Below are 16,697 nucleotides of genomic sequence, written 5' to 3' on the forward strand. Positions count from 1 at the left end.
GCAGAGAGGAGGCTAGAGCCCGGATCCAGTTCACGCCCCTGACCCGGGTCTGAAGGATCTGGGTCCCTGACCTGAACAAGGCTCTCCTTCCCATTTGAGACCCGGGCCCCCACAGCCCTGGGAGGCGAGCCTCCACTTTGCACGGAGGAGCCACGTGCGCACAGACGGGGGGCTCGCCCAGCGTCCCCCGACGTGGAGCTTCTCAAGTCCCAGACGTCGTCTGGGCCCTGGGCAGCAGGCCCTCGCGCCGGGCCGGCCTGCTCCCGGTCCCGGGGCGGGATCCGGCGCTTCCTGCGGGCCTTCTCCCGGCGCCGCCGGATCTTCACCTCCGCTGGGCGCGCCGCTTCTCCGTGCGCCTCAGGGCCTCCTGCCGCCGGTGCTCGCAGTGGAGGGTCTTCACGCCCTCGGCCTCGAGCTCCCGGGCCTTGCCCTCGCCCTGCCGCGCCCGCAGGCGCTCCAGCAGCTGCCGGTAGTTCTTGCCCGTCAGCGGCGTCAGGTTCCCCTTCAGCTCCCGCCTCTCCTCCTTCCTGCGCTGGGCCTTGCTGGCCGGCTCCTCCTCGCTCACCTCCACCTCGGGGGCGGGGGAGCCGCAGCACGTGACTACAGCTCCGCCCACACCACCCGGGGTCCCCACCAGGCCCCCGGACGGCGCTACCACCCCCCACCCCACAGACGGGCGGCCGCGGTCCAGAGGCGGCGCAGGCGGGGCGCTCAGCCAAGGCCACGGCCAGCACGGGGGAGCGCCGGGGTCCCGGGCTCGGAGCCCCAGCCTCCGCGCCTCCACGGCTGCACCCACCCCTCACCTTGTTGAAGAGCAGCCCGGGCTGCCCCTGCGCCTCCTCTCGGGGCGCCTCGGGGGGCGGGTCGGCGGCCCCCGCGGCCTCCTCGGCCTTCGCCGCCTTCTCCTGTGCCCTCAGCTCCTTTCGCTTCCTCTTCCTCCGGTCCCGCTCCTGCTTCCTCCGGCGTCTTCTCTCCAAAGTGGCGGGAGACACCTCCTTGGTGCTGCCCTGGAGGAGAGAGTGGGTGTTCACTTCAAGGTTCTCCCAACTTCAGGGCTCCCAGTCTGGCACGCGGAATCGGCAGGAAGACACCTGAGGAAATCCTTGCGCAGGACAAGGGGCCCACTGAGTTCAGTGGTCCACTCCGAGATGACCTATCACCCAAAATGCAAGTGACCCCAAAAGGGACAAGGGGCCCTCGAGTAAGAACCATGACTTCCAGTTTCCAGGCACTGACCATGGGCTAGGGCACTTTACAGACACGAAATCTCCCAACAACCCAGTAAAGGAGATACTGTCCTCCATCCCTTATAGATGAGAAGGGCACGCAGCTTGGCAAAGGCCGCCAACCAGACCTGGTGTCAGGTGAGAAGAACTCAGTGCCTGTGCGGGCCATGGCACTATTCTGCTGGTGACATCCCCAAGCCCTGCTCTCACCAACAGCCTGTCCCATCCTGGGGCCAACAGGGGGCCTCCGGACCAGACTGACCCAGACCTGCACTGCAGGAAGGCCGGCCCAGAGCCTGGACCGCTCCCTGGGAACCAGCCTCCAGGTGGTGCTGAATGAAGCCGGGGGACTGTCCCCAACAGCAAGAAGCCTGGGAGAGGTCCCCAGGGAAAAAGCAGGTGGTGGCCGAGTCAGAGGGGGGACAACGCCATTCAGCAGAAGAGCTGAGGCTGGGTCAGGTCTCGGCGTTTACTGTGGCTGTCACCTCAGGCGGGTCACCTTATCTCAGGCCCTTGCCCACCTCACAAGGCTGCTGTGACATTCAGATGGCTGGAAGTGCCGCCCGGTGTGGTGTTCAGCAAGGGCTGGATCCCAGGGGAAGCAGAAGAGAAGAGCCAGCAGCTCGCACGGCCTGCAGGGGGCGGGTGTCCCTGGGGACAGAGGCCCCCCAGGACGACGAGAACTACACCTGATCTCTTGCAGAACAGAGCTGCCGAGTGAGGCCGTGCAGGACCCGTGGCAGGCGCAGGACAGTGGCCGAGGCCCCTCCCGTCAGCCGCACAATGGCCGGCAGAGCTGGGAGCTGACCCCGCAGAGAGCACCAAGGCACCTTCTCCTCAGGCAGAGCAGGGAAACACGCCACTCCCGGCACCCCAGAGGTCTCCCCCACCCACCTGGCCCCGGGCCTCCCGGATCTTCTCGTGCAGCCGCTGCCGCAGAACGTCCAGGGCAAAGACGGAGTCAGGCTCTGTGGCCAAGCCATCTGCAAGGACGGAGACAGAGGAGCGAAAGGAGAGGCTCTCCCTGGTCCCCTCCTCGGAACTGGCGTCAAACAAAGCCTGAGTCTCCATGCACTGCCCGCCCCCAGGTGGCCACGCGTGGATCTGCAGGGCAGGTCCAGTAAATCCCACTCCACGGCTTGAACCTGGACTGGCCCTGAGGACATGCTCCAGGTCAGGACATCCTTGCGCAGCATGATTAAAAAACACTTCCTACAGGTCAAGTGAAGACCATCTCCCATTTCTTCCCACTTTTGCAGCCTGGGGCCCCCCAAACAAGTCAGCTCTCACGACGCCCCTTCAGAGACTTGAGGGCAGTGAAGCTCTTCTAGGAAAGCCACCCTAGGTCCTCAGCGGGACATGGCCTTGCCCCTCGCCAACTGGGTCACCACCTGGCCTGAAACCACGGTGTACTTGCCCGGGTCCCACCCACCCACAGAGCCCCTGTGATCTGTCCTCTGAAAGCTCGCTCTTCGGGAAGTCTCAAGCTATCCAGTGTGCCTGATTGAGTCTTTTCTGGTGACCAAAGAGGACGACGTTTGCATCCGACCCCAGCCAGCCCTGCCCTCCTCCCCAGAGCCCCTCACCCGCCGGGGCCCCTGTGGAGCTGGAGGGTTCCTCCTCCTTGGCTGTCACTGGCCTCCTGGCCCCGGAAGCGGCCGGAGACTTCTCCCCCAGGGCCTGGGCCTGAGGCTCCGCAGCCTCCTCCTCCCGCGCGCGGGGTTTCTTCTGCGCGTTATTCCTCTTCTTTTCCGGGGGCCCAGCAGCTTCTGAGCCTCGAGTTCTGCCAGCTGAAATACAAAATGAGAAAGCGCTGCCGTCCCAATCTCTGTGACCCACTAAACAGGCAGGAAGGTCTTGCAAAGGCTTGGATCCCAGAAGGATGCCGAAAGCGAATCAGGATGGAAGATCCGGAGACCTTTATCCATAGAGCTCAGAACCACAAACTTCCTAGAAAGCAGACTGGCCGTGCACGTGAGCATAAGTGAAGCCATCTTGTTGCACTAAATGGTCCCAGGCCCTCCTCTGTGTGACTACTCGCTGCGCTGCACGTACTCCAAAAAATTCACATACTCTTCTGATTTACGGCCTCTGCTTACGTATGTACTCCCCTACAGCTTGACAAATTAAAACTGTGTTCTATGAGTTTCTCTCCAGGAACAGGCTGACCACAGGCGGGAAACACACCTACAAGGTATCAATCACAGCTGACGGAAGAATGGAACAGTGTGATGCCTGGAGCCTGTCACTCCTGGAAACCAACATCCCTGGACCCTTCCTTACTGCCCATTTTCCCTATACAACTGCCTCCAGATTCTGTAACCTTGAAGATGGTTTTTTGAGACATTAGTCTGCCATCTTCCCGGTTATGCTGGCTAATCGAATTAAAACTTCCTTTCTCAATCCCTAACTCCTTGTGATTAATTGCTCAGATCTTGGCGAGCAGAGCAAGCCCACTATTCCGTATCAGCTACACATATTAAAACCCTGAAAAACATCCAGACACTTGACCCAGCAATCTGCTTGTGAGACTTCTTCACAGGTACGCAGAAAGACTTGGCCTCAAGAATGTTCATCACAAGGTTGTTTGAGTGAAAAATCAGGAAAATAAATATGCATTTACAGGGACAAATCACAGCACTGCTATGCAACAAACTACTATGTAGCCATCAAAAATAATGACACAGGCTTTCATTTTAATAGGTGGAAAAAATGAGTACACTGAGTAGGGACGGAATTGTTTTAATAAGTGAAATATACTCACAGTAAAAGACCATAAAGACACAGACCTAAGTTACAGCTGAGTGATGAGAAAACTCACTTTTCTAATTTTCTATAATGAATAAATTTTGCTTGTGTAAAACGAAAACGTCGTTTTTCCCCTGGTAGTTCCATGCCAGAACCTGCTGCTCTCCCCTCCTCCGGGCTGGGCAGTAGTTACAAGTCCCCACTCCCTGCAGACCAGTTTCTGTCTGTTGCACCTGAGTGTGGCCTCGTCACCCCTGCCATGTAACCCCCATTGGCAGGAGCCATCTTCTTCCTTCCTTCTCCCCACTTCCCCAGTCCACAGGGTCACCTCCTCCAAACCCCGGCCAAGCTTCCTGCCCAGTGGGCAGATGCAGCTGAATCCGTCGGACCCCAGGCTGACGACTCCAACAAGCAGGGGAGCAGCGGTAACTTGAAGCATTACTTATATTTCCTTCTAATATTTTGCAGACATGTTTCACGCATCTACGCGTCTAATCTACCCGCAGGCTACTTGGGATGCAATGTGGGCTAGACAGTGACCTCCTCTGTGGCGGAGAGTGGGACGCCCCTCTCCGAAGCCCTCCTGGGCCACGCCTCACCCGACTCACACTTCTGCAGCTCCGCGCTGGGCTGGGAGCAGATCTTCCTGGCCAGGCTCTGCAGGTAGGCGTCCTTGGTGAGCAGAGAAGCCATGGCTGGAGGCTTGGGGGTTGGGTGGGGCTCTAGGGACCCTGCTAGGGAGAGGAGAGCCAGGGTGCAGCGTCCCAGGCCCACAGCCGCTCCCCGACACACACACCGCCTGTCCCATGCTCGCCCGAAACCACCACGTGGGCTGGCACCGCTGGCCGTACCCCAAGCCGCAGCACCCAGAGGTCCTGGTAAACAACCCATTCCTGGGGACTCAAGGGTAGGACATTAGGATAAATGACAGTGATGTTTGCAGGAAGCCAACGCAGCCTGGGACACGCTCACTGCACAGGGATGTGCTCAGGTCAGCTGACCCGACAGCTGTAGGCCCTCTGCCCACTGCCCGGCCTCTGGCCAGCCCTGGAGGTGGGGGCTCGGCAAAGGGGCCTCAGGCCTTCCCAAGGACTCCTACCAGGCCAGCCGGATGCTGGTGCTTCCTCCCTCCACCCTGCCCTAATCCCACCTGGATTTCCTTCTCCGTGTTTCTGACCCGTTCCAGATCTGTGTCCCCAAAGCCAGCTCCGGGCCCTCCCCACCAAGCCTCAGCTTGGTGCCCCTGCCCTCACTCTCCTGTGGGACCTTGCTCTCGGCGCCCCTCCTCTTCCCTGGCCCGATGCCCCAGGGCAGTGCCTTCCAGAGGGCGGGAGGGCACAGCCCTCATGGGGCTCCCCAAGTGCTCTTGCCCTCTGGGCCTCGGTCAAGGCTCATCCTCCCCTCAGAACACAGCTCCCCGTTCTTGCAGACACCGGCTGTCACGAGACCGCTCTGCGCCCCTCCAGACCCCCCACCCTGCCCTGGCTCCAAGGGCCCGAGCTCGGGGCTGCCTGACCCAGGCCCTCTCGCCCTGGGCTCCCTGGCTTCCGATGGGTTAGGCAAACTCGGGGAACCAGCAGGAAGGAGGAGGACGGGAGGAGGGAGGACAGGGCCCACTGCCCTGGTGCCTGGCCTGCCCAGCCACGGCTGTTAGTGGCCACTTCCTCCCAAGGCCACAGCTTCCAGTGAGCTGCCATCTCTCAGGGCTCTGCAAGCCCACCCTCCCTCACTCCTCCAGGCCTGGGGTGGGAGGCCTCCCTCAGTGGCTGGCCCGGGGGGTCCACCAGGCCTACCTGGTTCCTGTAACGCTGCCCACAGCTCGGTAACAGCCCGGCACGAACACCTCTCCACGGCCTCGCGCCACTGCTTCTCGCCGGGCCGCCCCCATGACCATTCAGTGATGCCGGGACTGATCTGTGGCCCCCTGGGGGCTGTGGGACTCCCTGAGGGCAGGCCCTGCATCCCTCCTGCTTCGACAAATGGCTGTTCAGAGCTGCCCCCGGGCCAGGGGCTGCACTCCCCACGACAGGACCAACTCCAGTGAAGGACTTTCCTTCCACGTGGCAAGACTCAGGGACAGGAGACAGCCCACGCCCAGATCACACCAGCTGGGCCGGGAGCAGGCAGGGGCCTCGAGTCGGCGTCTTTGCAAGCCTTGCTCTTCTGGAAAATCTAACAGCAGGTGAGGGCTGAGTGCGGAGCTCCAGCTGGCCAGCGGGTGGCAAGGGGCCGGCAGGGTCACAGCAGGCCGCCCCGCTCCGGGCCCTCCCCCCGCATCTTCCGCGATCCTGCAGGTGGCAGGTGCTGGGCTGGGGCAGGGCACCTCCTCCTGTCACCTCTCTGTCACAGTGAACAGGGTCACAGGCCAGCAGAGCCACCCCGGCAGGACGCAGCCACAAAAGCTGATCTGGGCCAGCATCCGGGGTGATGGGGACCCAAGTGGGCCAGTGTCCCTGAGACCCTGAGGATGGGGGTCCCAGAGTCTGGCCTCTGGGCAGAATCCTAAACCCTCAGAGGGAGGACACAGCTGAGAGGCACGTGGCCTAGCTCAACCGCCTTAATTTACCGGGTGGGGAAACTGAGGCCCAGAGAGCCAAAGGGGTGTGGCTGAGCTCTCAGGACAGTGGGCAGCTTAAAGCTACAGGCTCTGGAGTCAGAGGGCCCCAGGTCCCCAGACCCTGCTCTGCCCCTATTGGCTATGTGGCCCCAGGAAAGTCCCTGGCCTCTCTGTGACCGCTGCCTGGGCCGTAGAGAGTGACAGCGCAGCCTTGGGGGCGGACCCATGAGGAGGTGCTCTTGGGCCGGATCCACCGGGAGTACCCTCGGGAAGCTCACAGCTATCACCGCGCCTCCCGCTCCCGCGCTCCCCATGACATGGCCCAGTGACGGGGATTTCCTCCACTCCGAGGACAGTCCCAGGGCACAGGGGGGAGGATGGGGCGGCCAGAGTGTGGGTAGGCCCCGAGCGCGGGAGGGGGCGGGCAGCGGGCGGGGGCTCCTCGGCTCCTGCCTTCGCCACAGGGGCGCGAGAATTAATTAGCGAGCGCTTTGTGAAGCGCTTGAAGCCATGAAGGGCCCGCAGCTCTGAGCAGCATCGTTGTAAATACTACGGTTTTATTTACAGACGCGGAGGAGCAGGCGGAGCCCGGGCGCTGATGCTCTGCCAGCTCCCTCACCTCCTAGATGGAGTCATGTTGGACTTACGTTCCGCCGGCGCCGGGAAGCCTCAGGCGGGAGGCATCTGCGAAGACAGGGCCTCATTATCCTCCAGCCCGGAGCAAGCAGGCGGAGGAGGCTGGGCCGAGCCCCGCAGTGGGGACACCCGGAAAGACCCGAGAGGCACAGACTGACCCCTCCCCAGCAGCCACACACACACCCGGAAGGGGGGCTCAACGCCCAACATAACTGGGGTCCCCAACCTCCTCTCATAGGAAACACACTGACACAAGGGCGAGCAGTCCCCCGGCCAGAGTGGGACACCCCCAACCTGCCGCCATGCCCACTGCTACCCTCCTGGCTCTGGGGACCCGGCAGGAAGCCAGGCGCTGGGAAGGGGGCGTCCGGGGCTGGCAGCTCCCCGGCCCTGCTGCCTCCTCTGCTTTGGGCACGGCCAGCTGGCAGGCCCTTCCTCGTCCCCTGTCCAGCCCCCACGGCAGGCAGGACTGGATTTCACCAAAGGGCTCTGGTCCAGCCGCCTCTTCTTAAGTCCGGGACAACAGACCAGGAGACGGGGCGTCCTACAGAGGTCACATGGTGAGTTAGGGGCTCTCCAGCTCAGAGGACACGTCCCTCCTTCCCTCAGGGGACTCAATCCAGGACAAGGAGCCTGCATATGACAATGCTCACATACACTTGCGCGGGCGCACACACACACACACATATGCACACGCACGCACACTCGCACACACACACGCACGCACACATGCACACACCGCGGTCACTACTCCCAGCTCCACCACCAGCCAGGCACGGTGCTGCCCCCTGCACGTTTCTCCCCATAAGCTGGCGGGGGGAATCCTGCCGACCCCCCCACTGTGCAGAGGAGGAAACTGAGGCTCAGAAAGGTGATGCTGACAGGGCAGCACATGAACACAGCAGGGGCTCTTTCTCTACAGCAGAAACGTGTGGGGCCACGCACGCCCATGCATGCACACACATGCACACATGTACACACATGCACACGCATAGACACATGGGCATATACACGCACACACACAGACCCTGCCGTTTCCACACCCCAGTCCTTCAGAGTCAGGAGATGGGGTACAGGAAGCCTACGGAGGCAGAAGGAGCAGGAGAGGCCCTCCTAGAGGAGGAGGAGGGAAGCAGAGAGGTGGGGGCAGCGGGGTTGCCCCCTCCAGCCTGGGCCAGGTCACCCCAGGTCACCCCAGGTGGGGGCCAGGTCTCCCCCATCAGACTGGGAAGCCCTGAGTGTGGGGCCTGCCTCCCCCATCAGACCGTGAGCACCTGCAAGCCCCCCAAGCCCTGCCACTGCGTGCCCCAGCAGACAGGCCCGGGCTCAGCCTGGTGGAGACCGGCCCACGTGCATTTCCCTGGGCCTCGGCTCCCACCTCCCCCGAAATGCTGCGGAACGAGCCCCCCCTCCCCCGTGGCTGCTTGTGTGCGAGGGCCCCTCACCGTTGCCCAACAGCAGATGCCATCAGCCTGCATCCCTCATTAGTGGCGGAGGTGGGGTCCCTGTCAGCCCCGAGCCAGAGAAGCTCCCCCTGGGCTCTCGCTGTGGTCAGCCAGCCGGGTGCCCCGAGCTGCACCCTCTCGGCACCACACTGAACAATGCCGCCGGGTACAGGCCTCTGCGTCCTCACCTGTAACAGGTGTCATCACGAGCCTCGCCGAGGGGTCGGGCGGCATCAAGGCCAGTCAGCACAGCTGCCCGCTGCAGGGCTGGCACTCAGTAGGGCGCAGGCCAGCCCTGGGAGCCAACAGCTCTCATCCTATATGCTCCAGTCACAGCTGGATTGGCACACGCGGCCCCCTCCCCAGGCTGCCACGCTGCCACGACTCATGCAGCCACAGCCCCGCCGCTGCCAGGGAGCCTTCCTTGCAGTGGTTTGCCCCAGGACAGCGGAGAGGACAGGAGCTCTGTCTCAGGACAGTTCCCGGGGGACTGGGGGCAGCGCCCAGCACCCAGCTGCAGGCTGTTTGGCGGGGTGGGGGGGGTGGACCTCTCGACTCCTCTGGGCCGCTTGACCTGGGAGACTGCAGAGTGCCCTGCAGGGCTGGCACAGAGGCCGCACTGGGGCCACTGGTCACTCTTCCCGGGAGCGAGGCTCTGGAGTGGGCCCATGGGTGCCGGGACACACGACAGACCGCCCCCTCGCTGGGAGCCCCACGCCCGGGAGAGCGTTGGTAAGAGGAGCTTCCTGCCGCCGGCACGAGGACAGAGGCCCCTGCAGGAGGCCCCGCCCCGCCTTCCTGCCGTCCTCAAGGCTCTCAGGGCCGCACAAACCCGCACACGGCCGGCCGGCTAGGCCCAGCTGCAGGTTGCTGTGTCTGGGGCACAAGAGAGCGCTGTAGGAGGGTTTCACTGCACGCTCGGGATTCATAAATCCAGTAGGAGGCAAAGGGGAGGCGGGGCCTGACGGGACCGGGCATTCATCTGACGGCACATAAATCAGATCTCGAGCGCTGCGTGGTGCCTCGGGAATGCGCCCAAAGCACCAGATTTACCCATCAGACACAAGAGCAGGGACGAGAGAGATGCACAGCCACGTGGCTCCAAACCAGGCAAACGGCTACAGCCCCGGCCCCACCTGCACTGGCCCTGAGACCTCCCCAAGCGCCCCAGCTCTCTGCACCCCGTTTCTCCACCTGGGAGGTATGGGGACAGCATCATGGCACCATAGGGGAGAGAGAAAGTGCTTGGAGACTGGGGCAAAGGCCCCACGAGGCCCTGCACACAGCAGGCGCTCCTAACAGCTGCTGTAATAAGACCCGGTCACTGCCGGGCACCAGGGAAGAGGTCAGACCAGATGACTCCAGGTCTTCCCGGACCTGAGACTCTGCAGCTCCCCTGGGATGGGACAGGAGTGCCGCCCCCTCTACCCCAGGCCTTGGGGGATCAGGCAGCTGGAGTCTGATGACACCCAGGCTCACAGGTGGACAGGCTGAGGAGGCATCAGGAAGTGGTCAGTGTTTACTGGACAGTCCTAGGGACCCGGGGAGGGTCACTCTATGGGCCTTGGAATGGCATCCATGCCCTGCACTGTGCCACATCTGCTGATGTTCTCGGCCTCTGCACAGCTGTTCCCTCCAACGGGGCACATGCTCTGCCTGACACCTTTCCATTCTTCAGGCATCTGCCTGGACACCTCCCGCCCACCCGAGCCCTGCCCGTTGCCCACGGCTGGGTCAGGTGCCTCCTCTGGGCTCCCACAGTGCCCCGTGCTTCCCTTAAGTCATCAGTGACCATGCTGGGCGCCCTGCCTGGTTATCTGATGGTCACTTTCAGTGGACAGATGCCCACAGCTCAGTGCTGTACCCGGCGTGGTGCTCGGCACCAGGAGCGGTGAGCTCAGCAAGTGAGCGGTCTCGGGGCTAAAGCCAAGCTCACCATGCGGTGCTGTCCTCCAGGACCCCGAGCCTCATGCCGGGGCCGCACCTCCCGCCAGCACACTGGCGCCTGGCCCTCTGGCCCGGCTTCACGCCTGGGCACACACCAATCTACTGCCCACCACACGTGTCCCCTGCCCAAGTTTCCATCCTTCAGGAACAACCCTGCACCCCACACCTCCAGCAAGCCCTCCCTGACTACACAGGGCGTCCAGAGGAACCAGGGCTAGATGCACGCCTCCCCTGGCCAGACACACGCTTCCTCTGCCCTGTCACTGGCCTAAAGGAATAGAGTCTGCACTGGGAGCCAGAGGCCCGGGTTCCAGCCCAGCATGTGACCCTGGGCAAGCCCTGGACCCTCTGGACCTCAGTTTCTCCACCTGCACAAAGCAAGGTGGGCCAAGCATTATACGACGCCCTGCACAGCCCAGGCCAGGCCCCGCAGCTCAGCACCGAGCCCACGGGGCCCCTCTCTGTGGTCCACGGACCCGCTGCCCCTCGCCAGGAGTGGTGCCAGCTGTAGGAGATAGCAGCTGCCGCGGTGCCCCGCCTTCATCACTGCGCCCCACACTCGCCCTCACAGCCTCAAGGAGGAAATCCTGCAGGACCACGAGGCACAGCTGGGGTTTCGGTTTCTCAACAAGAACAACTGGGGTTGTTCAGGGTGGGGTCCATCTGCTGTTCAAGCGTGGATGCAGACCATGGCCCAGAGAGTCCACTCAGGACGCAGGAGTCGTCAGACCTGCACAGGCCACGGACGCATAGGGGCTGGGAGAGGTCTCACTGCAAGCTGGGGCCACGGGCTCGGGAGCTTGACAATTTCAGTGGCCTGAGGAGAGTGACCTTCCATGCTACCCACCCCCGCAACCCACCCCCGACAAATGTTGTCGATAAGATCCAAGGCCAAGAGGCCCACGGCTCGAGTCCCGCTGCTCCGAGGCCCTGGGTGCTGCTGGGCACCTCCACCAGCTTTGCAGGAGGAAGCGGGGCGCAGGACAACCCTGGCGTCGGGCTGGCTCAGGGACACCCTGACAGTCTCTGGAGTTCCCTGCTCCCTCCATCCCCCAATCAGGGCTGTCCCCACAAGGGACCCCTCGACCGTCCCCGTACTGGACAGCCGAAACATGGCCGCAGGACACACGGACCTGCCGTCCTGGGCTCCAACCACTCCACTCCACGCCCCCACCTCCCACGCCCAGCCGCGGGCCTCCCTGTGCTTCTGCCTTTGCCCGTCTCCCAGAGCCCACGTGCGGGGCCCAGGCCTGCTACGACCTCGGAGAGGGTTTGATCGACGCCTGTCCCTCACAGGGCTGGAAGCTGCCAGTGGGCAGGACCCAGGCTACCCCTTCTGTATCCCAGAGCCTGGCATACAGCGGGCGCTCAGTAATGATCTGGTGAGTGAGATCAACACCCGGCTGGGAGGTCTGGTACCATCATCGCCCACGGGGACGCCCCGCCCACAGTGCAGCAGTGGCCTCTGGAGGGAGTGAGCACCCTATCACCAGAGGTATGCAAAGGAGCCGGCCGCGCCAGAGGGCTGCAAAGCCGCCAAGTCCAGGGCTCCACGCTGTGCTCAGGGGCCACGGGGCGCAGGAGGCCCCGTGGAGGAGAGAGCTGACCCTGGCCCGCTCAGCAACGCGGCCTACCTTCCCGCTTCATGCCCATGGCCAGGCACTTTTGGTAGCGGCAGTACTGGCAGCGGTTCCGCTGCCGCTTGTCGATCAGGCAGTCCTTGTCTGGCAGGTGTAGGTCAGGTCCTTGCGCACCGTCCGCTTGAAGAAGCCCTTGCAGCCCTCGCAGCTGTACACCCCGTAGTGCTTGCCTGCAGGGGGGCGGGCGGGCCGTGAGCCCCGCAGCACCCACCACAGAGCGGGCGTCCTCTCCGATGGCCCCCTCGTCTGCAGACCCCCCGGCCTTCCAGCTCCATCCGCTGGGCAAGAGAGTGGCCCCACTGGGGACCAGGCTCTGGTGAGGCCGTCCCCTCCGTGTCTGAGCCAGTGGCCCCGGAAGAGGGCGCCATCAGGGTTCTGGGGCAGGATGCGAGGGGCACTTCGCCCATGGCACAGACCAGAGAGGGGCACTGCCCCCTCTGTCATCGTCACCACCAACAGCTGCCCTCCCTCCAGAAGCCTCCACACCACCCTGCCCACGGTGGCATCCCCCACTTACTGCCTCCCTGACTGAAACCACTAGAAGGCCCATGTGAAAGGGGAGCTCCCAGTGTCCCCTTGGTGGCCTGGCCAGGCCCCCGCCCCCCGCCCGTGGGTCCTGCCGTCCCCTGCGCCTGCGGCAGCCTACCTGAGGAGCGGTCGCTGCAGATGGCACAGATGTGCTTGGTGAAGGACGCCATGTTCCCTGAGGGGTGGGCCGGGACCTTGAGGACACCGTTGAGGCCCAGCAGGGGCTTGATGTCCTCGCTGCTGCTGACGGGGTTCACGGGTGAGTTGAGCTGGGGAGGGGACACCGGGGGTCAGCCCTGGCAGGCTGGTGCCATGCACCGAGGGGCATGTGCCAGAGTCCCCCCAACAACCCCGTGGCACACCCCCACTTTACAGAGAGAAGCTGAGGTTCAGAGAGGAGCCCTGCCCACCCCAGGCCACACAGCCCGGAGTGGCAGAGCCCAGGCCGGCTGAGCACCGGCTGGACGCCTGCCCGGGGGTGCTCCGCTGGGCTGGCAGAGGCTGCCCTGCCCTCAGGGCTCCACCCTCCCAAGGCCGAGCCCAGACCCGGGAAGGAGGTCCCCACAAGGCCCCTGCTCATGCTCCCTGCCCCTCACCCACCTAAACAAGAACCACCTCCCATTACTGGGCGCTCCCTCGTCAGGACAGCGTGAGCTCCAGGACCCTCCCGCTGAGGCAGGCACTTTGGGGGACCCCCAACCCACAGACGAGCACTGAGCCCTGGTCACAGCGAGGACGGAGGAGAGCTGGGGTCCACCCCACCAGGCCACACTGCCCGGACCTCTGCGGGCGGGGCGGGGTCTCTAATCTCAGGACCCAGGGAGAGAGGGACAGAGACACCCCTCGGGCGTCCGCTGCAGGGACACCGTCCCCTCTCCACAGAGCCCTCCACCCCACCCTCGGCCGCCTGACGCCTTGCCAGGAGGAAGCGTGGGAAACTCACCGGTCACCCTGGCAACAGCTGCCGCAGCCGTGATGACACAGTAGTTTTGGTTCTGCTGCGTCCACCCCAGCCCTCCCGCCAGCGCCCAGGGCCCAGAGGTGCTTCCCGCCGCATCCCCCGAGCCCGCCTTCTCTGCAGGCGCCAGAACCCCGGCTGGGCAGCCCCACACCCCCACACCCCCACTTCTGCAAACCCCTGACAGAGGCGGAAACCAGGTGGCGTGGACGCCTCTGTGGACAGGCAGCAGCTGCTGCGCTGCCCTCTGGTAGCCCCAGCCCCTCCTGCGGGCGGGAACCGCACCTCCTTCCTTCCCCACGGCCCCCAACTCCCACCCCCCTTTCTCATGGGACGGGAGGACCTTGGGGCTCAAAGGACACAACGCAGAACCCCCCCCCACAGCCTCGCTTCACGCCGGCCTCAGCACCGGCGGTGACTCTCCCAGCCCAGCGGGCTCTAGGACCCCTCCCTCCACCCAGGTGGCCACGCAGCTCTGAAGATGCTTAACCCCCAGGGGACTCAGGGGGGTGCAGAGAGGCCAGGAGGCCGGCTCTGACCACCCGGGCTGCCAGGACACAGGAGCCGAGGGGGGCGCGAGGGCATCCGGGGACCCCACTGCAGAACAGGGCAGCCCTCTGTCATTCGAGAACGCCCCTTGCGCCATCTGCAGCGCTCAGGAGCCTTCCCAGCTGAGAGAGGAGCTAAGAAGGGACACGGACCAAGAGAAGGCGCCTGCTGTGTGCTCGGTGCCACCGTGCCGGGCTATGCACACACGCTGGCCTCTCCCTGCAAGGAACACCCCGCGGGGACGTGCTCTCCCATTTCCCGGATGTGGACGTGGAGGCTCAGAGAGGTCAGGGGCCTGGCCGAGGGCACACAGCTGCCCAGTGGCAGAGCAGAGGTTTGAGCTTAGCCCTCTCAGAGTCAGCAGGTGGTGACACCGAGGTGATCCCCGCACACTGGAGAAGGGGAAACCGAGGACCCGAGAGGACGGGCTTGCCCTGAGCCACTCGGAGCTCCCACCCATCGCACTGTTCACTAAGCGCCCAGCCAGCTGGGAGCACACAGCCCAGCCCTGCCCTGCAGGGCTCGCTGGCCGGGCCCGAGGTGCCAGGAGGAGGGAGAAGGGGCTTGTCCCCAGGCCTCTGGATCCTGCCTCCTCCATCTGCTGTGTGACTTAGGGGAAATTATCACATCTCTCTGAGCCTGAGGTTCCTCGTATGGAATAACGTGAGTGCATCCGTGTGAGGCTGATGTCGGGGTCGCCGAGCTGATCCACAACAGTGCTGACAGGCAGCGAACGACCCGGCTCATGCAGCACAAGCGGCAGCTGCATGAGCACTCGGCCTCCAGGAGGAGACCACCAGCTGGGCCTGGACGATGGGCGGGCGTCCCAGGCAGAGGGGCTGCCAGAGCAACATTTGGTCCCGAGGGGCCCAACTGCGGGAGCCGCTGAGGACCCGTGAGCAGGAGGCGCGGCGTGGAGGCCGGGTGGGACGCCTCTCTGGGCTCCAGCCATCCCCGTGCTGCGGGAGCCCAGCCACGAGTCCCGGGGCTGGACCCTCCTGGCGGCACAGAGCAGAGGAACTCGGACCTCCCCTCTTTCTGCGGCCGCCCAAACCACACCGGGTGGGTAGGGCCGCCCGCCCTGTCTCCTAGGCCCCGCGTGCAGGCCCTTGGGACTGGCGCCTGCCCTCGGTAAACTGAGGCAGGACCACAGCAGCGGGGAAGGAGCTGCAGGGGGAGCGGTCAGTCAGGGTCAGTGCCGGGGCGAGCTGGCTCCCAGGCCGTGTGCCGGGGGCACCCTGCCCTCCCGGGCTCCAGGTCCCCATGGGCACAGCGGTCGGCCCAGAGGCCCTGGGAGCCCGAGGAGCCCCCGCACGTGTGGGAAGACAAAGGCGGTGCTGCAGCCGCACCCTCACCACAGGCCCGGGCGCCCGCTTTGCTTCTCCGCCTCGACTGGTGGGCGTCCCCACGTGGCCACCGGGGCAGGCTGTGCGGAGGCCAGGGGCCATTCTACCGCTTCCCAGCTCCAAGCAGGCAGGCCTCGGGCCGGGCTCACAGCTCCCTGAACAGAGCGCAGGGCGGCCCCTGGGGGCCTCGTCCTGCCGCGTAGGCCCCCTCCGCAGATCTCACCTACGGGGTCTGCTCCCCTCTTGCTCCACTCTGCTCCCAGGAGCCCGAGGACTCCGTGGCGTGGCCAGGGAGGGGCCCGCCCATTTTCTCTTTCACATCCTTGGCATCTGTTTTGGTTCCCGCCAGAGGCTACGAGACTCACTAAAATAACCTCCCGCCTCCACAGTGCCCCCCTGGGGCCCCGGACATCTCTCCCACTCCTCCTTCCCCCACCCACCACGCCCCTCCTTCCCGTGCCCACGCAGGGGAGGCCCACCACCCACGGTCAGAACTCGGGAGGCTTCGGACCCGCCGCCCACCAAGAGCCGGCCCTTGGCCTCACTGGCCTCATCTGCCCACCAAGGCAGGCGACACACCCTGTGAAGTCTGCTTAGCCTCATGCAGGCGACCCATTGCAGAGGCCGCATGACCGTGATGCCCACAATAAGGAGCAGGCAGGGCCGGCCGCCCCTCAGGCCTGGGCAGGCCCCCCCCGGGGAGACTGTGCGGGGCTGGCGAGGCATGGACACCGAGGTGCCCATGAGTGCCAGGCGCTGTGAGAGGCTCTGGGACACGGTGGGAAATGCTCCCTGGTTCCTGCGCTGGTGGAGCCCCCAGACCAGGGGAGACATGGGGGGCAGCTCAGGCCGGCACCTGTGGTCTGGCCTGGCTCTGCCCAGACCCCCGGCGCCCATTTCCCCGAGAGGCAGGGTGAGGTGGACTCAGGGACATCGACGGCCCTCCCCGGCTGTGGACTCGAGCAGGCGGCGCTCGGCAGAGTGCCAGGCCCTCCTCGACAACAGCAGAAGTCAGAGAACCTCGCTGGTTGCGGCAGCTATGAGTTGGTGGTTGTGGTTTTGGGGCAGGAGTGGGGGCATGCCCCCCCTGAACTCCACCCACACTCCCATGAACATG

At 64.5% G+C, this 16,697-nt stretch overlaps 1 protein-coding gene across 1 annotated transcript; it reads right to left on the bottom strand.

Moving 5' to 3' along the window:
- Nucleotides 1-322: 322 nt before the first annotated feature.
- Nucleotides 323-4,682, bottom strand: LOC131393633 (surfeit locus protein 6-like). Its single transcript, XM_058524697.1, has 5 exons — nt 4,574-4,682; nt 2,813-3,016; nt 2,121-2,209; nt 804-1,007; nt 323-571 (listed from the first exon to the last, which is right to left on the bottom strand). Exons 1-5 carry the CDS (start codon nt 4,665-4,667, stop codon nt 323-325), a joined length of 840 nt encoding a protein of 279 aa, XP_058380680.1. The 5' UTR covers nt 4,668-4,682.
- Between the last annotated feature and the right edge of the window lie 12,015 nt (nt 4,683-16,697).

This window comes from Diceros bicornis, chromosome 28 (genome assembly GCF_020826845.1).
Source record: "Diceros bicornis minor isolate mBicDic1 chromosome 28, mDicBic1.mat.cur, whole genome shotgun sequence".
NCBI lineage: Eukaryota > Metazoa > Chordata > Mammalia > Perissodactyla > Rhinocerotidae > Diceros > Diceros bicornis.